Source organism: Podarcis tiliguerta (assembly GCF_965153285.1).
Source record: "Podarcis tiliguerta genome assembly, chromosome: 4".
NCBI lineage: Eukaryota > Metazoa > Chordata > Lepidosauria > Squamata > Lacertidae > Podarcis > Podarcis tiliguerta.
The window spans coordinates 25,293,611-25,317,135 of NC_139537.1; the positions used below are offsets into that span (position 1 = coordinate 25,293,611).

Consider the following 23,525-nt stretch of genomic DNA (forward strand, 5'->3'; position numbering starts at 1 on the left):
GCCTGACATCATATATGACATCAAGCATGGGAAAGTTCAAGAGGCAGCTGCTGCAGGGCAAGGCAAGATGTAGCACTTCTCGAATTTGTCACTTTTTTCTTTTTCTCTGAACAAAGAAATGAAAAAAAAGCACAGAATTTTGCCTGCAAAAGAAGAAGGGGAAGTGCATTCTTAGTGCACTCCCAATTCTTCCTTTAAAGCCACTGCTTGAATTCAAGCTGATGATGCAAAGGAACAAACCATCCTTTGCAGCCATGGCTTGAATTCAATCTAGTTGCAAAGGAAGAATTGGGGATGCAACTGCGGATTGAAGCCACAATCCCCTGATGTCATGTGATATCAGGTGAATGGAGGATGTGCGGCCTCACCTGTCAAAGTAGTCTGTGTGCGGCTGGCCATTTCCAGACCTGGCCCTCTGGCTGAAGACAATTTCCCAACCCCGACTTACAGGATCACCACCCCAAAATCATTTTGATGTCCCTTTCTGATATTATGTTCTCCGTGAAGGTGTCTCCATTGGAATTACACAAAATCATTCTGATTGTGAGATGTGCATAGGAACTAGTATACATCCTAAATTGTGTGTGTGTGGGCCTCCATCCTGTCTGGAGCTTAGGGGAGCTGAAGTCGAAAACATACGGAAGACCACAGCTTAGGCACCCCTGCCTTAAATCCCAAAACCCAGAGAGCAGATCTTAAGGATAAGTTCCTTTAAGGAAAAAGCTAGCTGAAGGCCTAACTAAAGCGAAAGCCAAATTATGTTTTTAAGGAAAGCGGAGGAAAATGATTCAGGAAGGGGTGACTTAAGAGTAGAGAATGCTGTGCTTAACCTTTTCACCACCTATAATTTCTCTGTTCCAGTTTCTCCCCCTTAAAACTAACTTAACTATCTGCCTACAGCAGGGGTGGCTAAGCAGTGGCTCTCTAGATATTGTTGGACTACAACTCCCATCATCCCTGACCATTGGTCTTGCTGGCTGGGGATGATGGAGGTGGAATTCAACATCTGGATGGCCACAGATTAGCCACCCCAAATGAGTGTGAGGGTATGAAGACATTTGAAACCCTATGGCACGAAAAACAACAGGGAAAAGGGTGATGCCAAGCATAGAAGTAACAGGCTGGGGAGGTTTATGCACTGCTTCCCCAAATTCTACTGTTCTAAATTCCCAAAGCACTTTTATCCTAATGAAGGTTGGTGGCATTTTGTTACATGTGCGCACTGTTTGCTTTGTCCCAAAGTAATGCATGCCAAAAATGATACTGTCCAAAGCACTCGTACATCTCTGGGGTTGCAAAATCTGGGGCTTTCATTCTTATGCCTTCTTTTAACTTGTTGAAAAAGTCTTCATCTATCTGAACACCTGGATAAGGAGATGCACCTAAAAGAGAAGAATTTTAAAAAAACAAAACACTCTGAAATTGGAACGGAGAGAATAGCAAAGGAAACCACAAACACTTCTGACATGTGAACCTTTACAACATTTGCATCCTGTTAGAGACTGAGCATTTTCTAAACTGAGTTGCTAACCTGTGCGGCTTCCAGAAGTTTTGGACTCCAACTCCCATCAGCCCCAGTCAGCATGGGACCAGGTAGCCCATCAACATCAAGAGGCCACAGGCCAGCCACCCTCCTGCTCTAAAGTAAGCCTGAGATCTAGTTTGCTTCCCACCACTCTTCTGTTCTGTTTGGGTGATGGGCAATGAGTTCTGATGTAACGTAGGGGCATACTATTTTCTATATTCTTTTCTTTTAGCTTAGCTTTTCAAGTGTTCATTCTTTCTCAGGGTAGTAAGAGTTAATTATGAGGCAAGAACAATCCCAGCAACAAGTACTAAACAACCAAAAGACTGTTTGTCTAAGGAACTGCATGCATGGACCAATTTCCTCTGCTGTTGTGTCTGTCTCTTCTACCATTCTTCTTTGATGAATGAAATTGCTGCTTCCTTTGCAGGACAGATTTTGTATCCTGCATTTTTTAAAAAGATTATTATTATTATTGTCTTGCTCAGCATTTCCATCCTAGATGGCATGCTCACCCGAAGATGATAATTTCAGTGTTTGTTTGCCTGTGAGCCCCATGGATTATTAGTATGAAGAGGAAGCAGCTGTGAATGGCAATGGCCTGGCACTGCAAGATCCAAGGGCTGATTGTGGTTGTGCTGCTGAAAGTTGCTTGTTTGTTTATTATTAAATTTGTATCTCACCCTTCCTCCCAAAGGAGCCCTGGGTGGCAAACAACAAGTGATAAAACAATAAGAACATCTTAGAACGTTTTGAAAAAACAATTCCAGTACAGATGCAGACTGGGAAAGATCTCACAGACTTTACTGCTATTATGACCCGCAGAGAAAAGTGCAGGAATGGGTAAGGTCTATCTAAAGAAATATTACACAGATAGACAGATTATCTGACAACAATTTTTAAACCTCTCCTTTCATGTGTCCTACTCTGTTCCCGACATGGTTCATAGTTTATTTGCTATTTATAAATGCCATTTTTGTGCAGCATAATAAATACTGATTAACAAACTAATCCAGTACCACGGTTCTGATGTGAACAACAGTGAAGTCGCTAGATCCTGAAAAGCACAAGGACCTCCTCCTGCCCAGCCACGCATTGAACAAAGTGGTTTTTTCCTCCCCCTTTCCAGTCAATACCCCAGTACTGCATCATAACCAGCCTTAGAATTTTCCATGCTGAAAGAGCAGCCTGCAGTGTGGCAAGGGAGGAGGCAAGCTGCCTCTTAGGCGCCACACAGATAACAAGGGCTTACTGCATCATTGCCATTCCACTGCATTTCTGCCTTTCTGGGTTCTGTAAAATGGGGTTAAGCATGTAGCGGGTGATTTTAGATTGCACAATATAGAAAAGTAGGGGCTGGGAGAGAAGGTAGGGCAGGGTCCACCGGACAATTTTTGATGGGCCCCTTTACTGCCTGCTAGTTGCAGCCATTCAGGTAAAGAAAATATTCTAAGGTCTTGAGCTCTTGCTTTCTACAGTGGTACCTCTGGTTCTGAACCCTCAGGTTATGTTTTTTTGGCTTATGAACGTTTTTAACCTGGAAGTGAGTGTTCCAAGTTCTCAGAGGCCTTGCCGCTGCCCGGAGCCAAGCCCGGAAATCCGCGGGGCCTGCGGAGGCTCTGCAACTGGGCTCCAGCAGCGATGAATTGGGTACTGTATCCAATTGATTTTGTTTTCAGAGATCTTAGGATAGAATCAGTTCACTTTTTCTTTAAAGAACAACTTACCTAGAGAAAATATTTCCCACAACAGTACTCCGTATGACCAAACATCACTTTTGGTACTATAGATTTTATCAAATATAGATTCTGGTGCCATCCATTTGAGGGGGAGACGTGCCTGTAACAAAATCAAAGGGCCTTACTTTTCAATCAAAATGAAATTAGCTGTAGATAGCAATGTAAGTGTTTTACAGCGCTAGAATTATTGTTTTAGGCTGCACGTGGAAGTTGCCTTCTGCTCACAGAAGGGCCAGAGTGTTGTGTTAGAAAAATGAGATTAAATCCAGAGATGCAGTTTGTCTTGCACATACAGTACTCCACTTTGACTTTACAGATCTGCCAGTTTCAAGCCAGCCATCACAAATATAAGACTAGAAACTTGGTTTTCAAAAGCTGAGAGTCTCAGGAAGCTCGGTGGGGTGCCTAGTACCAATTATGTTCTTTTTTCCTGCACTTCTACAAAAGCTAAATAGACAGCCCTGGATGCAGATAAGTAGGTATGCTGTGATTTCCCCGGTATTAAAGAAATGTGCTTTGCATGTCCCTAAAGTTCCTTAATGCTGCTCATATATTCTTCCAGAACATTAAGATCTTTTTTTCAAAGGGGAAGAAAGTTTTTTTTAAAAAAATTGGGTTTTATAAACAAGAATAATGTTATGCAAATAAATATACCAAGTTTTCTTGTGTCATTTGTATACCACAAAAATAGCATAATAAATGTTGAAAAATATCTACAACATATGTTTCATTATTAGTGACCAATGTATTAAATTCTTGGTTTATGAATTGGTTTAAACCAGGCATGGCCAAACGTGGCCCTCCAGCTGTTTTGGGACTACAGTTCCCATCATCTCTGACCACTGGTCCTGTTAGCTAGGGATGATGGGAGTTGTAGTCCCAAAACAGCTGGAGGGCCAAATTTGGCCATGCCTGGTTAAACAATTAGGAAAAAGAAGAGGAGGGAAGAGAGGAGTGGGGTGGGGTGGCTATGCCTCTATTATTCTACTTAGTGTGTATGAGGGGTTGAGCCAACGTTACTTTTATATATTAGCCATGTTCAAATATATAAAAGGATGTCACATAGAGGAGGGCGAAAGGTTGTTTTCTGCTGCTCCAGAGAAGCGGACACGGAGCAATGGATCCAAACTACAAGACAGAAGATTCCACCTAAACATTAGGAAGAACTTTCTGACAGTAAGAGCTGTTCGACAGTGGAATTTGCTGCCAAGGAGTGTGGTGGAGTCTCCTTCTTTGGAGGTTTTTAAGCAGAGGCTTGACAACCATATGTCAGGAGTGCTCTGATGGTGTTTCCTGCTTGGCAGGGGGTTGGACTCGATGGCCCTTGTGGTCTCTTCCAACTCTATGATTCTATGATTCTATACTTGTATGGGTTCTCTTACTATTCACTTGTTGTATTTCCTTGGTGGTGAGAGAGGTTGGGGGGTGGCTTAGGGTGTGGTTGGTTGTCTTTGGTTGGCTGCAGTGAGAATTGTTTTTGTGTGTGAGCAAGGTATGAGTGTGTATTTTTGAATCAGGTTAGCCAAATTGATTCGTATGCTGTCGGGGCATTCTTGTTGTTGTCATGTTGGGCTGTGTATGTGATAAAGGGGAACCAAACCAGGGTGAAGGCATCTTCTTCTATTTGTCCCCGTGTCAGTTTCAGTTTATTGGTTAGTTTTTCTAATAAGGATGTTTCCCATGCCATTTGGGAAGAAAAGTTATTTCACACATTCCAGGCCTGAGTCCTAACAGTGCCAACAAATTCTTGAGCTAAACCAAAAGATTCTGGGGGGTAAATTATGATGAGCCATAGCTCAAATTATGCCCCACTGCACCCCCAGTGAAGAAACGCAAACTTCTTTTGCAAATAAAATTTAAGCCTTTTTACTGGCTGGCCTAGCAAGGTTAGCCAAGAAACAAATATCAACATGTAAACTATTCAAAAAACAGAGCTGGCGGACATTTCCGAGCATTGTTGTGGAGGATGCAAACTGTCACAGTGCATGCAACTCATCTGGACCGCTCATCTTCACATAAAAAATGTACAATCACTTTCAGGGGCCTTTTAGAGTGCAGAGAATGTAAACATTTAGAAAACTTCTCCGTGAGCTGTTCAAAATGATAAACAATGGGGCACACAAGAAGCATGCTGACTTACATCGCCTTTTCTCACATAATCAGGATTCTTATAAATATCTCTTGCAAGGCCAAAATCACAGATCTTCACAACATTGTTTTCAGACAAAAGGACATTTCTGGCTGCTAAGTCACGATGGATGCACTACAAGAAAACATTAAACAATCTCATTGCTGATCCCGATAGGATTCCAAAACACAAAGCTGAATCTTTTCCATGTCCTTTTAAAAAGCATTAATATACATGTTCATGTTTTTAATAGCTCAGTTTACATTTTCTTCTGGAAGTTGCCTAAAGTTTACATAGAACTACCATAATGAAATGCAAAGGTGCTGTCCAAAGAAACACTTCAGAATCTAAACATGTGTACCTTTAATCTGTTGAGTTCTACCAAGGGATAAGTCAAACTGGTTTAGGCTTTGTAGGTAATGCATTTGGAAATACATAATAAAACCCAAAATCAATAAGCAGCTATATTTTCCTACCGTATGAGAATTTGTAGTGGCGTCCACCTTAACCAGGCCTGTTTTCAGAGAGCCAAACTGAACTGAACAGAAATCTGGACCAAATCTTTAATTTTCCCCAAACCAGAAACTTGTATTTGTAGAAACACATTTATTTTCAAAAGGAGAGCTGAGATTTGAAGATGCTGTGAACATTAAATCATGTTTCTAGAGATGAAGTACTATGACTGCTGGGTTGGGGTATTGTTTAGGGGGTTTTGGTGGTGGTGGTGGGGTTGCTGTTAATGACATGAATTGTTTGTATCTCTATTTTTAGAACTTTTTATGATTTATGTCAAAATGGTTCAGTTTGGTTGTGTACTTTTTGATGTGTTTTAGTTAGTTATGACTACTTTTATTATGTTTGTGATTATGCAAATATTTTTGTTGTAAGTCACGGTTTTTACTATGGAAAGGCGGCATACAAATAAAATGCTGATGATGACATGCAACAGTCACTGAAAAATGTCCCACGCAATGACCCTAACCATGTGGAAAGGTGGTCATCTGTAGCCTCTGACTACACCATTACTCCTAGCAGTGACATCGATGGAAATCGATGGAAAGGTAGCCGTGAGCCCTCCTTTACAGAAAACAGTTGTCTAGCTCAAGGGCTACCCAGTTCACATCCCATTTAAAGATGAAGAACTGTAAGCAGCCAGTGCCTGGACAGCAAACTAAGAAGGGGCGTGCACACCTGTCTGGCAAGAGGAACTACACTTCTATTTAAATTATAGTAATTCTTTGCAACTGGACGCCTTCATCTGCCCCAGCTGCAACAAAACATGTCTCTCCCATATTGGCCTCTACAACCACAGCAGGCACTGCAACCTTCCAATAGTTTGACTTCACTCTCAAAGGCACACTCCACCATTGTCTCCCGAGGCAGGCGGATGCCGACAACAGTTTCCATCTATACTGATAAACTGGCATTTGCGCATTTCTCACGAAGGCATATCCTCTTTTCTCTCCCTCTCTTTATTTGGTGATGTGGTAAGTGGCCATGCTAGTGGTGACAAGGCATACTTAAGCATGTTGTCAGAGGCTGCAGATGACCATATTCCTGCGTGTTTATTAGTGGCTATTTATGTGGTTCCTGATCACCTGGATCTAACCCCAGGCAGAGGAATAACTGCAATGGAAGAACAAGCCTTTTGTCTGCTGTGTACGCTATGAAGACATGAATAAACATGCATTTATTTATAGAGAGAGCCTCAAAAAGAAAACTGTCCTTCCTTCCTTCCTTTAGGAGTTCTGGGGAACAAAATTGCCATTGAATCACAGAAACCAGTTTGTCTTCACCATGATGCAATTTCCCTGATGCAGTGAGTTGCAAGGAAGATGAGGAGCCGCTGGTTACTTCAGTAGCCTTGCCCTATGCTTCCTTTGTGCAGCGAGTTTCCCAGGGTGCAGGGAAAACCCCTCTTTCTCAATAAAGTTTCAGGGAGTAACACAAACATTTTGTATTTAACAAAACAGAAACATGATGCTTAGAGGCGTTGTTACATCACAAACTTAAACTGGTATAAGAACTACCTTTGGTAGAGCTGTGAAAGGGGTTTGGAATCCATGTATTCATTTAGGCCAGGTGGCCAGGGTATGCCGTATGCTAGGTGGCTAACAATTGTGTAAAATTGTGTAAAACACTTAATTTTTTAAAAAAATATAAGTGGTGGACATATGCTTCTAATGTATATATTCCTTTAGGGTCACTGGCTCTCCACCCCCCACCCCCCGCCATAAGGACTCTGTCTTAACAAACAGGCAACAATTTAAAAGATGCATTTTACAAAGGTGACAGAAAAACTGCACTTGTTGAATTTCTGTCTGTCATGCAGCTATTAAGGGCACAGCTCCTCTGCCAGGAAAAAAGACTAGAGGTCAATATGGGGATAACATTCCCAGCCTATTATACAGTAGGCTGTTGGAAGCATAATGCATGCAAAACATTACCCCATTATTATTAATCTTCTGGAGGGGAAATGCACAGGGGGTAAACTAACCTTTTGAGATGATAAGAACTCCATGCCTCTGGCCACCTGAAAACTGTAAGAAATTAGATCTTCCATGGTGAGGGGCCACTTGTAAAATTCATCAGAATCTGAAATCAATTCAGCGCATACGAGGTTAACATGACTTTGTGCTGCCCACAGTACAATGGAGTGCCTGAAATGTAGTTTACTAGTGAGAACAAAAACAATTATTGGGAGGTGCTGAGCACTTCCCCAAGGTTAAGGAAGAGACCATAGAAACAGTCACACATCTTCCTGTCTGATTGAGTAACGTTGTAAATAAGCTTATTTTAAACCATCTTTTCTTGGATGCGAGTATCTCCCAAGGATGTTTATGAGGGTGATAAACGGGGAAAGAAAATGTCAAAGATGCAGATCATGCGGTAAAAATATCCACAGGCTGCATAGAAAGAGGAAGGAATTCATACATACCCTCCTCTTCCTCTTCCACATCACTTAAACTTTTATCTTCCTGAAATCCAGAGCTTGCTAAGCTCTCTCGACTTGGGACGCTCTCCAGCCTTTTCTTCTTACCACCAATGGCCTCCACATCCTTCTCCTCTGTCACCAGCTCTCCTTGAAGGGAGGCATCCTTTAGACAAAAAGAGGGGGGTGGGAGAGGGGAAAAATTGGCACAAGATAGAACAGAAGATATTCCAGCCAACGTTAAGCACTTTTGAGTCCAACTGAATTCAGCAGGAAAGTTAAGCATGTGCTTTTATCCCTCCTGTTAAAGAAATGTACAGTCACACCTCGGGTTCAATATGCTTCATGTTGAGCGCATTGGAGTTGCGCTCCGTGGCAACCTGGAAGTAACGGAGCGCGTTACTTCCGGGTTTCGCCACTCACGCAGACGCTCAAAATGACATCACGCACATGCGCAGAAGTAGCGAAAAGCGACACGCGTGTGCGCAGACATGCTGTCCCTAGTTACGTCTGCTTCTGGATGCGAACAGGGCTCCGGAACAGATCCCGTTCGCATCCCGAGGTACCACTGTAATATAAAAGTGCTTAACTTCAGCTAGATTGTACCCCATGGATTATGAGGTCTTTTCATTCACTTACTTTTTAAATGTGCTGGTGAGGTCCTGGGACACCACCACTGAAAAACACTGTCCCTTAGAAAATGATTAAAGCAAGGGAGTGGAACCACACATCATGTAGCCAGTTTCTCCTGCTAGAAACTTTGCAATAGGCTATTTTCTGCACACACCTCGCTGTCCCTCATCCAGGCAAACCAAAGGCACTATCAGAGTTCAGGGACACATTCCAGCCAGGCAGAAACACTCAAGGGGAGTGTGAAGTAGGGGGGTGGGAGGTGGAGCTTGGGGAAAGGAGAGTTCTATCTATCTATCTATCTATCTATCTATCTATCTATCTCACATTTTTCACTTTGATTTAAATTTAGTGGAGCCAGGAGCAGATGGATAGAATTGCTTTGGCGGCCAGATCTGGCCCAGGGGCAAAGGCCTGGTGTGCACCTGGAGTTGTATTCCTGCTCCACATTTTTGAGTTAATGGTCTTGTCCTATGGCTTCAACACTGCGCCTGTGCAGGAATGGGAAGTCCCAGGGTCATGTTGCATAGGCTGACCCAGAGATTACATATCCTTCCTTACATATCCAAAATACATCGCTGCTGAACCCTGCAATGAGGTCTTGCACTGGGGAAGGTACAACCTTGTAAAATTTTTGAGATACTGCATTGCTGCAACAATCTGGTTATTTTTCTATATCTGTACATTAAAGCAACTCATATTTGCACTGGTCAAAGGGCATTTGCACACCTGTTTCTATTTGCACTGTGCAGCAAAATAAAATTAATGTGATTATTTCAGTGGACGGTGAACTGAAGTAATAAAATACGGCATTTGGGACATTACCTTGTTGGAAGAAAAGAAATTCCTTTTGCTCTTAAGGTAGCTTGATAAATTTCCGTATTTGCAATATTCAACTATAACCATTAGCGGCCCTGTGAACAAGATGATAAACATTTTGTTGGGGGGAAATGACAATTTATAACCTCTGTGCCTTTTGTGTCATTGTTCAAGTGCCTGTTTCAGCAATACAGCATAATTACTTAAATCAGAATACATTTGAAAGAAATCTATAATATTTCCCCTGAAGTCCCTACTCTCATCTTTGTTTCACATTGATTTCTAGGAAAGTTTGATCTGTATGTGATTTAATTCAGGCCTGCATCTCAAAAGTGTATTTTCACACAGTTGTATCAAGTCATGGCTTAACTCTTGAAGTTAAAACAAGGACAAAGCCCAGCAGAACTTAGCATTAAGAACCATCTTTCCAGCCTGTGATAAATACAAAAAAAAGTAAAGCTATATTTTAAATAAAAATAAATAAAATAGCAAACCAGAACGCCATGTTTTTGTCATAGTTGTCCATACCTCCATTTTTTGTGCAAGCGCCCAGCAGATTCACAACATTCAGATGATGACCAATATGTGTCAAGATCTTCAGCTCAGTCATCAGAGCTTTATACTCGCTGGCGGTGGCTCCTTCTGCAAGGCCAAGCAAAATGGTTTACTTATTACTTAGGGCACTTCTTACCTGGAGACTTCTTGCCCCGGCTCCTGTCACTACTTGTTGTTGATCACCAGCTGCATTCTGTTGGTTGTGAGGATGCTTTCAGCAAACCTGAACCCTAGACTGGAACAGCACTATAAGTCCAGAAGCCTGTAACTGCACCGTTTGGGCTGTGGGCTGCCTACATGAACCTTCCGCAAGCTGGTATCCTGCAGATGTTCTGGGCGACAACCCCAGTTTCCCCTGACCGCTGATTGTGCTAGCTGGAGCTGACGGGGGCTGTATTCCAAAATGTGGAGGGCACCAGTTTGAGGAAGGCCAGTCAAGACCAACTGGCAGCATCTTTCTTGGCTTTCAGGCAGCAGCCTTGCTCCACTCTGGCTGGAGGATCTAGGAACTGAACCTGTGAGCTTCCGCCTGCAAAGATGACTCTCTACCATTGGGCTATGGTCCCTGGCTCAAATGGCAATAGGATTTCAGCTTTACTGCAGATGCAGGACAGCTGAAAATGGGTGCCCACACAGTCTGGACACTACAAAGTGAAAGCGGAATTGTTCTACACCATACGTACCTTTCAGCATTTTTACAGCAACTACTTTGTACATGGGTGATTTTTTAATTCCAAAAGCGGCTGCTTGTACTACTTTCCCATAAGCACCTCGCCCAAGGGTCTTTCCTGCATCAAAAAAAAAAAAAATCACAGATGCTGCTTAGAGAGACACCATCAGATAAACTCATAGTATTAAACTTTTCATTATGTTTAAAGTTCTGACTGTGTGAGAATACATGGAGAGCTCCTGAATTTATATGCCACAAATTATACCACTTTCACAGACCTATGCTCAAAGCAATTCACAATATAAATGAAACCCTAAGTAGTCAAACAAATGATGGAAGTGTGAGCACAGCTGCAAAAGGGGGGGATTATCACACCTGGCTGCTTCTGATCCAGAGCCTTTCAATAGTAATTATTGTGTTTTGGGCTGTGTACACATCATATATTTAAAGTACATTCTCCCCTCTGTGAGATGTTACCCACAATTCCCAGGATTCTTTGGCATGGAGAAAGTGCTTTAAATGTATGGCGTGTTTGCATTCTTTGGAATAACAAAAACTGAGCCACGTCAGCTAAGATATATTAACTTGTTAGAACTGGTCTGTAAAATCCAGGGGAGTAACCTGCAATAGTTGGGATACAAGACAACAAATATTTATCACATTTAAGCTTATGCTTCAAACTTAGCCCACTGTCAAGCCCTAAGAATGACATTGTAGCAATGGCTATGCTGCCTCAAGGCAGCAGCTGTATTAACAATCAAAATGTTGCAAAACTGCTGCAAAGTACAGTGGTACCTCGGGTTAAGTACTTAATTCGTTCCGGAGGTCCGTTCTTAACCCGAAACTGTTCTTAACCTGAAACCGTTCTTAACCTGAAGCACCACTTTAGCTAATGGGGCCTCCTGCTGCCGCTGCACCGCCAGAGCACAATTTCTGTTCTCATCCTGAAGCAAAGTTTTTAACCCGAGGTACTATTTCTGGGTTAGTGGAGTCTGTAATCTGAAGTGTATGTAACCTGAAGCGTATGTAACCCGAGGTACCACTGTACTGGCATGAAGCACTCTGCTGCTGCTGCTGAAAAATGCCACGAGGCACAACAGTAACCACCAGTGCCAGCTGTTGTTTCATTCATTCATTTCTTCTGCAACGATTGGAATGGCCTTGTCTGGCACTCTGTTATGTCATCCGTCTCTTGGTCAGAGATGGCCTAAGATATTTTGCTGGATAGGGCAAGAAATTAAATGGTTGTAAAAGTACAGTGCTAAGCCAAATAATGGAATGTTTGCTGCCTTTTAAGCATGCCTCCCATAATCTACTATTCCCATTGATATTTGCAAGTCTTGGGATGGGGGACAAGTTCCAGCTGGGATCTCGGCAAGAGCAAAGGATTAAAGCTACGTCCCTCCATTCCATGAATCTAATCCGCCCCCAGCTACTTATTTTTAAAAAGACATCAGCTACATAAGAGCAAACTAGATGGCAACATCATACATAGTTTGGACAGTAGACTATTTCTCCCTACCTAAGGGTTGCACCAGTCAGATCCCAGCTGGTCCTTTCACTTTTCTGTTCTGCTATCTCCCTGCTTCATTAACGTCCCTTCTTTCCCCTGATTGGACAGGGTTGCTCGGGTTTTACCACATATCAGGTGAAGACGTGTGGTAAAATGTGTGTTCATCTGAACATCTGTCCACCTGGATTCACAGAATCACAAGGACATCAGTAAAGTGAAGGAGATAGAGGGCACTGAAACCTGTTGCTTGTGGTGCAGGAGCCTGATTCTGTCATGGAGCCCTTAGGACCCCCATGCAGGCCAGGCATCCATCTGTTGTAAACCTAACTCCTGGAAGCTCATTGTTTTCTGAGAATTTGGCATTTGTTTTGATCAATAATAGTCCATTTACTTAGGACATTGGAATAAGCAACTTGTAAACTCTCTCTGTACTCAGTAAAACACCACAGGGGTATTGTTGTATTCGGACACTGGCATGTTTTCCAGATATCTTTTCCATCTGAACAATCTCTGTTTCATGGAAAACTAATAAAACTCTCCCCACCCCCCGCTTTAAAAATCCTCTGATATTCTGGTTTCAGTTACATTATGTTTTAGTGCCAAACATTGGCTCCTAAGAACTTGTAGAGACTATTTGGATATTTGAATTCTTGGACCAAATTCTCCTCACTTTACAAGCCACAGAAAATCCCTCCAGCAGCTTCAGAAGATAACGGCATACAGAGCAGCGTTATTAGGAATGTAAGGTGCAATTTATGTCCCACTGAAATCTATTTCCCCCATCGCCCCCTTTTCACCTGGCACAGCAGTATTGAAAGCGAGATCATCTGTATATCTGCCCCAATACCAGCATGAATACAAATCGTCACGAATACACAGTAAAGAGGACATCTGGAAGGGCAATTGAAAAGCAGAGCAAGGGAAAATCAAAGGCATAAGGTGTCGCCTTAGCCTATAATAGATAGTCCTAATATTTAACTCAATCTCTTAGGGGTTATGTTTCTACTACACAGGCTGGTTTTCCCCCACCCCACACCTCCAGGTTCACGTAGGGTAACTGAGACCATGAAAAAGCCACTCTGAGTCAGGGGAAATGTTGTGTCAGCAGACTTTTGGACTCCAACAACTGCACTCTTGGAGGGAGCCACACAAACAAACAAACATAGAATTGCTCTTTTTTTTCTTAAAACAAGCTGTCATTCTTTCAATGCAAACAGTGCTTGTTATGCCACTATTAAAGATCCAATTAAAATAAAAATTCTAGGTGGGGTAAAGGACCGCCCTAGGTTGGGTAGTACACTAAGTGATTCCGCCCTGGCTACAGGGCTGTGCAAATTCAGGGAGTCTGTTTTCTGCTTGACACAAAGCTGCTTCCTGATTGAATAACTGAACGGTTAGAGCACACTGACATTTTAAAAAAGGCCTAAGTGGGGGCGTGATCTGCCATACTGTTTGCAGCTTAATGGGTATCATATGGTATGCCTACAGCCACCATAAACAATGGTAGCATAGAACCCTTTGCATATGTTTCTTCATACAGAGACTGTAACAAGAGTCATTTGTTTTCTAAACATTTTCAATTTGATATCTGTTGCAGACAGCCAAATTCTGATACAGTATATACTCACACTAGGCTAATGGCTAGCTCACACCCTGAAGCTCCTCACACCTTGTGTAGCGATCAGCATATGTAAGTCTAGGTAAAGGTAAAGGGACCCCTGACCATTAGGTCCAGTCGTGGCCGACTCTGGGGTTGCGGCGCTCATCTCGCTTTACTGGCCGAGGGAGCTGGCGTACAGCTTCCGGGTCATGTGGCCAGCATGACTAAGCCGCTTCTGACGAACCAGAGCAGCGCACGCAAATGCCGTTTACCTTCCCGCCAGAGTGGTACCTATTTATCTATTTGCACTTTGACGTGCTTTCGAACTGCTAGGTTGGCAGGAGCTGGGACCGAGCAACAGGAGCTCACCCGTCACAGGGATTTGAACTGCTGACCTTCTGTTCGGCAAGCCCTAGGCTCTGTGGTTTAACCCACAGCGCCACCCGCATCTAACTACCATTAAAATCTACTTTACATCTGAATGGATGCCATCAAGATGATGAGGGAAAACTTTGAGACAGGAGACTGACAAGGATGGCCAGTTTTCATCACTGCCCACTAGGATTGTATTCCTTCAACTTTTATTAAGCAAATAAGCAAAGTGGGAAATAGGCAGGAAACTCTGAAATAAATCCAACGCAACAATAAAACCATTGGAATTATAGGAATTGCTCATCTCAAAGCCCCCCTCCCTTCTCCATTAGATGACATTGGATTAAAAGCCTTAGATTCTCAATGTTTAGTCAGCTCTCCTAGCTCCAACAAAAAATTTACTCAGAACTCTCAAAGCTCCAATGAAAATTCTACTCAGTGCCCTCCAGGAATCCAAAAACCATTCTGCCTGAAGGACAGCTATACCTTTCTTTCCCTTTCTCCATTTTTTAACTTGCTTTCACTGTGGTTTCTATGGCAAAATTGCCACACTTACTTTCCTGTAGGCTTATGGGGATAGTTAGATTTTTCACTCTTTAGATCAAGGTGTGCATGTATTGTAGGATTTGCTACCTGCTTTATTTTTGCTATCTGAAGTAGCCTTTATATATATTCTGTCACTTTCATTTCATATAATAAACCAAGCTTTATTTATTCCTTGTGTGTAATAACTTCTTTTTTTTTAAGAGTAATTTTTTATTAACCGACCAATCAAATCAAATCAAACCAAATTACATAAATTCCAAATTACACAGCCGAATTTTAAATTTTTGTTGGGGGTACCCATATTTCAAGTTCCGAAGGGATCCAATCAACTTCTTGCTTCTTACTGCTGTTTTAATGTCCACAAATCTAACCTTATGATGTTCACTGTACTATCCAGTCCTTTCTTATTATTTTTCCACATCTCTTGTTGTTATTTTCATATATTTTTCCTTTCTCTTTGTGACCTCTGATAGTCTCCGCAAGCTGGTTAGAACAGTTTGTAACTTCTTGTGGGCATAAGGTTACTAGATACTTCACAAATGATAAAAAATGAAAAATAATTAAAAAATGAAAACGTATGAGATTTTACAGAGCTAATGGGCAAGTTGGAGAAAGAATGACCGATTAAAATTTATCATTAATCACCTAGCAAAAGGAAGATGGCCAGCCCTGTTAACACTTACTCCCATGTAGAGACAAGCAGTATTGCCTTCAATCAAGTCCATATGACTTTCCTTGCAATCTGAGACAGTTTCCAGATGGGAGAACATCTCCTATATAATAAAACTGCAGATGGCCAACATTATGCTAGTGCTGGTTATGTATATTTCTCATCCAATGAAAATGATTGGCCGATGATTCAGGACAGACAAAAAGAAGTTACTTCTTCACACAACACCTAATTAGTTTATGAAATTCACCACCACAGGATGTGGAGATGGGATGGCCAGTAGCTTTAAACAGGGATTCAACAAATTCACAGTCTATAAGTAACAATGGACACTTAAAAAGCCAAGGCTGCTGTGTTGATCCTTAAACAGGGGTGGTGGTGAGGAAGAGTCAACACTCACAATTGGCCAATACCTTTATCAGGACCAACTGAAATGTCACTAAACCATAAGCAAACTTTCAAATGCTCCAAAATGCTTCATTAGGCCAGGTGCTACTAAGAGCTGGGAGTGGGGTGGGATGACAGGGAAAATAGTAATGCGGGGAGGAAGTACAATAAACAGGTTGGATGTCCTAGCAATGAGGTCTGCATTTAGACTCGTTTCCAAGATGGAGACTGGAGGTTGAATTAGACTTTTCTAGGTGTTACAGGTGGTGGAGGTGGAGAAAGAAATTCAATTCAGTTCACATTTAAAGGTGACCCATCCAATTTGCATTTTCCAAAACAATATGCAAGCCAAACACAGCCATCCTTCGAAATTTGCATTTCTTCAAATTTAGCAGTTCAGTTCTCCAGACAAGCGACGTGTACAAAAATGCATACCTGAGGGTTAAGTGTGCACAAAAAGCATACATTCATGGCAACAATGCATTGCAAAATGCTTTGCAAAAATATGTATACTTGGCAAACTTGCGTATTAGGAAAAATTTGTACTCAAATGTTTATGAATTTTCACAGAACTTTTTTTAAAAAATTGCAAACTGGAAATGTGGAGAACTGAATTTAGGATTAGAAAGATGAGAAATGAGAGAAACTAAAATTTACATATTCACACCCATCCCTAGGAATTCCGACATGTTTTCCTGCAGGTATCAGGTTATATAACTAACTTCTTTAGGATAAAGGAACAATAGGTGATCCCAATTTTTGAAAACATATAGCCTGGTTGTTACCCAGATCCATCTCATGCCTTAAGCAAAACACACACACACTCCTCATTAGACAAAAGGCAGAAATAAGAAGAAACAAAGCAATCTTTAGATTAGCAAATATATATGAGGAAAATTCAGATTACAATTTAGAGGCAGTATGCCATTAAATAGCAGCTGCTAGAGCTGTTGCCTTCAGTTCTGCTTCTTGGTTTCTGAGAGGCATGTGGTTGGCCCCTGTGAGAAACAGCATACTGGAATAGTTGAAACATTAATCCAATCCAGCAGGACTCTACTTGTGTTCTTATCCCCATCTCCACTTGATAGAAGAGGCCAGGCCAGCCTTGCAACCAGCAAGTAGCTTTTCCAGCTATGGGAGTTTGTTGAAGAGACATGAATTCAGGTTTGAGCTTTGGTATATGAAGAACCCATAAAGAAAGCTGATTGCCAAAGAATTGATGCTTTTGAATTATGGTGCTGGATGAGACTCTTGAGAGTCCCATGGGCTGCAAGAAGATCAAACCGATCCATTCTTAAGGAAATCAGCCCTGAGTGCTCATTGGAAGGACAGGTTGTGAAGCTGAGGCTCCAATACTCTGGCCACCTCATGAGAAGAGAAGATTCCCTGGAAAAGACCTTGATGTTGGGAAAGATGGAGGGCAGAAGGAGAAGGGGACAACAGAGGACGAGATGGTTGGACAGTGTTCTTGAAGCTACCAGCATGAGTTTGACCAAACTGCGGGAGGCAGTGGAACACAGGAGTGCCTGGCGTGCTCTGGTCCATGGGGTCACGAAGAGTCAGACACGACTAAATGACCAAACAACAACAACAACATCTGAAGAACAAAGGAATGGTTAACGGTGTGTCAATGCATATGCATTGGGTGGGGGATGTGATTATTTGAGAAGCTTTTGGTGAACTGAATGTATTAGAGAAGGCCCTTGCTTTGGCTACTCTAGGCTCAGATCTTTAGGACTTTGAAGGTTAAAGCTGCCACCATTGGAGTGCTTGCTGGGGCCACATTGTCTGGCTGGTTCTGTTGTGGCACTGCAGAGCTTCCCTTGACATAACCAGGAAGAAACTGTCAAGGAAGAAGATGGGAGCTGTAACAAGGAGGAAACTGCATGGAAGACAGCTACCGACAGAAAAAAGAGTAGAATTTTGAAGCACTGGAACTAAGAAATCACTTTTATTATCTGTCCAATGAGAGCGATTCTCAGGATATACCAGATGGGAAAGGAAGACTCTCAAACCCTTCAAGGACAGAGATGATTCAGCCACTGAGTGCAGGAAGGAGGAGGACAAGGGTGGTGGTGCTTGGGGACTTCCTACTGAGAGGTACAGAGGCAGCTGTGTGCCAACCGGACCTTTTTGTTCATGAAGCACGCTGTCTGCCTGGCACACAGATCCAGGATATGAAGGACAGGTCACTAAGACTTTTCAGGCTCACTGATTATTATCCCTTCTTACTAATCCACAAGGAGACAAATGGCGCCACAAGACACAACTATGAACATATCACATCTGACTCTGAAGTTCTGGGGAGGAAGGTGAAGTACCTTGGGGCTCAGGGGTGTTCTTGCCAAGTATTACTGTAAAAGGCAGAGGACTAAAAAGAAAGAGACTAGCATTTCATCTGTGCAGATAGTGTCGACAGGAGAGGGTTGGTTTCTGAGAACACAGTACAAACTTCCTTAACAAAGTACTACAGGCAGGAAATGGGCTGCACCTCATGAGGACTGGAGAAAAATGTGTTTGGCAGAAGCAGGACAAACTTGATCAAGAGGGCTTTAAACTAAATCCGTGGGGAATGGAGACAATAGCCCAAAGGTAAATTCAAAGATAAGCACTAAAGATAGAGACTTGGGAGGTACAGGGGAGGCTGGGGAAGTTGTGGCTGGTGCCAGGCAAACTCCACAGGAGAGACATTGAAGTAAAATATCCATGGGTTTCAGTGTGCAGAGGATGGGAAATAAACAAAATGAACTTGAACTCCTAGTACAGGAAGGTGAATACAGCTTGATAGATAAAACTGAGCCTTGGTGGGGTAACTCCCAAAACTGGAATGAAGCAACTGAAGGCTCTGAAACAGAAAGGGAACATCAACAAAGTGCACCCCTGCACATAAATTAAAAACAGTGATCATGGTAGCACTGCGAATAGAACATGGATAAAAAGAAATGAAGTATTTAAAATAATGTTGTGATAGGAGTCTATGATATAATGTTGAACCAAGGGGAGGTTGTGGATGACCCTTCCCTGAAACAAACTGTAGAAGTTTCCAACCAGTGGCTAATGTCCCCTTGTGACAGAGAGGGTGGTGGCCTCTCAGCAGCATTCAGTACCATCGACCATGGTATACTACAGCAGTGACTCTGTGGAATGATAGTTGGAGCCACAGTAATACAGTTATTCCACCCTTATTTCTACTTCTGTAACGGGTTGGATGCTTGAGAACAAACTGGGAATGAATCCCTACCCAACCAAGGCACTGTGGATTGGAGGTTCATGAGTCCGGGAATTGGGGAAACTGCTTGCTCTAGAAGGGGGGTGCCCTCCCATTGAAGGAGTTGATTCATAACTTTGGGTCCAAACTTGTCACTGGAGACTCTGTTGTTTTTAGTGGCTGACAGTGTCTTTGGCCAACTTCAGTTGCCTCACAAGCCATGTTCATCCCTGGATACAGATAACCTGGCCATGTTAATGCATGCTCTGTAACATGCCATATCTGAAGATGTCCTTGAAGATAACTTCAAAACTGCAGCTGCTAAACTCTTAAGTAGAGCACTGAACTGCAGCCATAGGACACTGGTTCTTAAGAAACCGCACAGGCTTCCAGTAAGTTTCTGAACTGCATTCAAGATGTTGGTGATGACCTACAAAGCCCTAAATGAAGAAGCACTTCTTTTAGTGTCCTGTCTGATCATAAAGATCTTCTGGAGAGGTCCTCCTCAATATCCCATCTTTGGAGGTTCCACACTATGGGGTATGTAAGAGGGGCCCTTCTCTGTAATGCTGTGCCACTTGGGGAATGCCCTCCACTCTCAGATCTGCCAGATGCAAATCTTGTTTTAATTTCAGTGCCAGGCTAATATCTGGTCATTTTTAATCAAGCTTTGAGTAATAATTAATCCCACTACTTAAGTTGTAGTGACTGTCACTTCTCTTTTAATATTATTTATTGTTTTATTGTTTATCCACTCCTGATCTCCTGTTCACAAACTGCCATAGTTTTAGAACCATAGTATAAGAAACTGTTCTAGGGTATTTGCTCTAGGGTATTAATAAACTGTAGTTCTGAGAATAATTCTTGTTCCTTTTTATTGAATTTATACCTCACTCTTCCTCCAAAGGAGGGTTAGGAATCTCTATTAAAGAATTCTCAGTATCTTTGCCAAATTATAATCCCTCATGTTATTTGAGAGAAGCTATGACCATTAAAAGGGTATGAAATCCAACCTTTCATTCAAGGCATTTACATACCTCATTTAATCATTAGCATTTCTACAACCACCAGTATAAGAAGTTGTAAATATAGGCCCTAAGGACATTTCATCAGTCATGTGAATCAATGGATGAGAGGAGCACAAGATGATTTAGACAGAAGCTAGCCCTATGCAAACTTTTAGGATCCATGGTTAATGAACACTGGGAGAAGGAAGGAGATCTTGCTCACTGACCCTGCTCCCAACTTCCATGTGTTCACCTCTGGAGGTCTGAATAGAATCTATGCTCATATGTAGACTCTATTGAGAAATTCACATCAATGTGTGGAGGTTGGGAATGGGGACAGTGGGCACAATCCACTGGCTACTTCACATGTTATTTCACATAGTTCAGTTGGTAGACTCTTAATCTCGAAGTTGTGAGTTTGAGCCCCATGTTGGGCAAAAGATTCCTGCATTGCAGGGGGTTGGACTAGATGACCCTCACGGTCCCTTCTAACTCTACAATTCTCAATCCATGATTCTGTGATTCATCATCTGGGAATGAATGTCTGGAAGTCAGGCTCACCCCGCTCACCCTCAGCCCCCAGGCAGTTACTGAACTAAGACTAGGCTGCAATCCTAAATACGCATTCCTGGGAGTATGTCCCAGTGAGCTCATCAGTGGAACTTATTTGAGTGAGGTGCTGTTAGCAGCGTTACAAATTAATACACTTGACTGGTTCACAATTTATAGCTATGCATTACAATTAATAGGCCTGATAAAGAAAAGGTGGAAAGTGTAGAAAGAAAATATGTGTGAGATTAAAAAAAAACTTCCAACAACTAAACAAGAACACGCCGTATTTACAAGATAATAGCAATAGGAGCTGCCAAGGTCAATGAGAGGTTGGACTGACTTCCACGTAACTGGGACTTGTGCGGGAGATGATTTAGGAAACAGGCTGCACCCAGCCAACTTTTCAGAATCTGGTTTTCATTCATGATCACAACATTCTTTCCTTGTTTATGCCATTCCCCCACCCCCCTCCACACACACAGTTACACTGCTCCCATTCCAGATTTGTGCCTCAGCTCTTACATGCAAGATGGAACTGAATTAACTAGTTCCTGCCAAGGAGAGGAATTCCATACTGCATGCTCCCAGTACCTGGTTTGCCAACAAGTGTAGGTTGGACAGGGAGCTATAGTCTAGGAGGGGTCCCTGGCAAGTACAACTCTCTGGTACGCAGACATGTGTTAGAAAACACGTATGCTCTCTTCACACTTTGCATGGCTGAGATGTACCCTTTAAAAACAAGTTGGGCTACAGCCAAACAGGAACATGCTTACTTACGAGCAAGACAAAGAGGTCTGCCTCCACGGTCAGAGGCAGGATGCTTTTGAATATCAGTTGCTGCTGTAAACAGAAGGAGGAGAAAGTGCTCTTGCGCTCAGGTCCTGAAAGCAGGCTTCCTATAGGAATCGGGTTGGTCACTGTAAGAATAGGTTGCTAGATTTGATGGGCCTGGGTGTTCTTATGTTAAGACCCATCAAATTGAATGGGACTTACTTCCTTATAAAAAGGTAAAGGGACCCCTGACCATTAGGTCCAGTCGTGGCCGACTCTGGGGTTGTGGCGCTCATCTCGCTTTATTGGCCGAGGGAGCTGGCGTACAGCTTCCGGGTCATGTGGCCAGCATGACTAAGCCGCTTCTGTCAAACCAGAGCAGCGCACGGAAACGCCGTTTACCTTCCCGCCGGAATGGTACCTATTTATCTACTTGTACTTTGATGTGCTTTCGAACTGCTAGGTGGGCAGGAGCAGGGACCGAGCAACAGGAGCTCACCCCGTTGCGGGGATTCGAACTGCCGACCTGGGGCACCAAATATGACAGGTGGGCAGGGCCACCCACCTGCCAGTCACTTGATGTCATAGTGACATCACTGTCTGGACTGATTCCCTTTTACATTTGGAGGCCAGGGCACAGGTTTGTCTACCTGCTTCCAGGATTTTTAGTCCATGGGTGTCTGATACCCAGGAGGAAACTGATAGTAATTCCTGTTACACAACAATTCTTCAACACTTGTGAATGCATCCCTTGGAGGAAAATAGTTAACCTACAAATCAGTTATGAAACAGTGACGCTCAGTTTAGTTCTGCCCCCTCAAAGGGATGAATTGTGCAGATGCTGTGATCCCTACATCTGGATTCTAAATATGTCTGCAGAGGCCAGATAGCAACAATTGAACTGAGAGTTATTTTTATAGCAATTCCATTTCAGAACCAAGGGCAACAGTAACAATTAAGGGGCATAATCTTGTTTTCTGAAATAAAAACAGTTCCCATTAACAGAAAAAAAATAGTTGATAAATAAAAGCTGCTTTGCAGCATTAATCTGCAGTTAATGCAAGGATATAAGAAGAGCCTGCTAGATCACGCCAATGGCCCATCTACTGCAACATCCTGTTCTCAGATGCCCAGCAGATGCTATGGAAAGCCCACAAGCAGGACTTGAGTGCAACAGAACTCTGCACACCTGCAATTCTCAGCAACTGGTGATCAAAGTGGAGAGAAAACATAGACATAATGGTTAGTAGCCACAAATAGCCTTATCCTCCATGAGCTGCAGTCGAGCAACAAGTGGAGGGCACTAGGTTGGGGAAAGCTGGTTGAAACCCACATTTTGATCCTACCAACCCAGAATTGCATGCAATAGTAGAGAAAGAAGCACATGATTACCTAGTTTGAGCCTCTCCCGGGCGAACTCCCATTTGCTGGCCTCATAAGGAAGTCGTTCACATTGTTCATCTAAGGGGACTTCTTCAGGATCCATTATGATTGATAAATAATCTGTCTTTATTTCGGAAGAATAAGGCTGGAAAATAATGTTAAAGATCCCCAAGTCACTACAAAATGCACAGCCATCCTGAGTAAGTTCTCCTGGCTTTGGTCAGGAAGGTGATTGGTTAATTGGATATGACTGCTGCACCTCTTGCCATATGGATACACATTTCATGCTCCAATGTACAATCTGTTAAAGATGCTTCATTTTAACATTGCCATGTATTTTTTTCATTCTGGTGATATTTCCACCACCTTCTCTCATATATATACTGTATTGCATGCTTGATTTCGTCAATTAAATCCATATGAAGACCTCCTCAAATAATTGCCATGTGACAGAGATTCCAGTCTGTACTTTCAGTTGAGTGTATTTTCAGAAAAATGACTAACTACAGCCTCTAAAA

General features: G+C 42.5%; 1 protein-coding gene across 11 annotated transcripts in view; it reads right to left on the reverse strand.

Annotated features, from left to right (window-relative positions):
* The window catches only part of FLT1 (fms related receptor tyrosine kinase 1), a 482,624-nt gene that overhangs the window by 5,918 nt on the left and 453,181 nt on the right, over positions 1–23,525 (reverse strand). For all 11 annotated transcript variants that reach the window (XM_083437024.1, XM_083437022.1, XM_083437023.1 and 8 more), the window contains 9 exons: positions 23,017–23,152; positions 11,012–11,116; positions 10,302–10,415; positions 9,780–9,868; positions 8,331–8,490; positions 7,890–7,987; positions 5,405–5,527; positions 3,253–3,364; positions 1,283–1,382 (listed from right to left, as the gene is read on the reverse strand). In XM_083437024.1, coding sequence (XP_083293150.1) covers positions 1,283–1,382; positions 3,253–3,364; positions 5,405–5,527; positions 7,890–7,987; positions 8,331–8,490; positions 9,780–9,868; positions 10,302–10,415; positions 11,012–11,116; positions 23,017–23,152 — 1,037 coding nt within the window. The remainder of the gene's footprint in view (positions 1–1,282; positions 1,383–3,252; positions 3,365–5,404; positions 5,528–7,889; positions 7,988–8,330; positions 8,491–9,779; positions 9,869–10,301; positions 10,416–11,011; positions 11,117–23,016; positions 23,153–23,525) is intronic.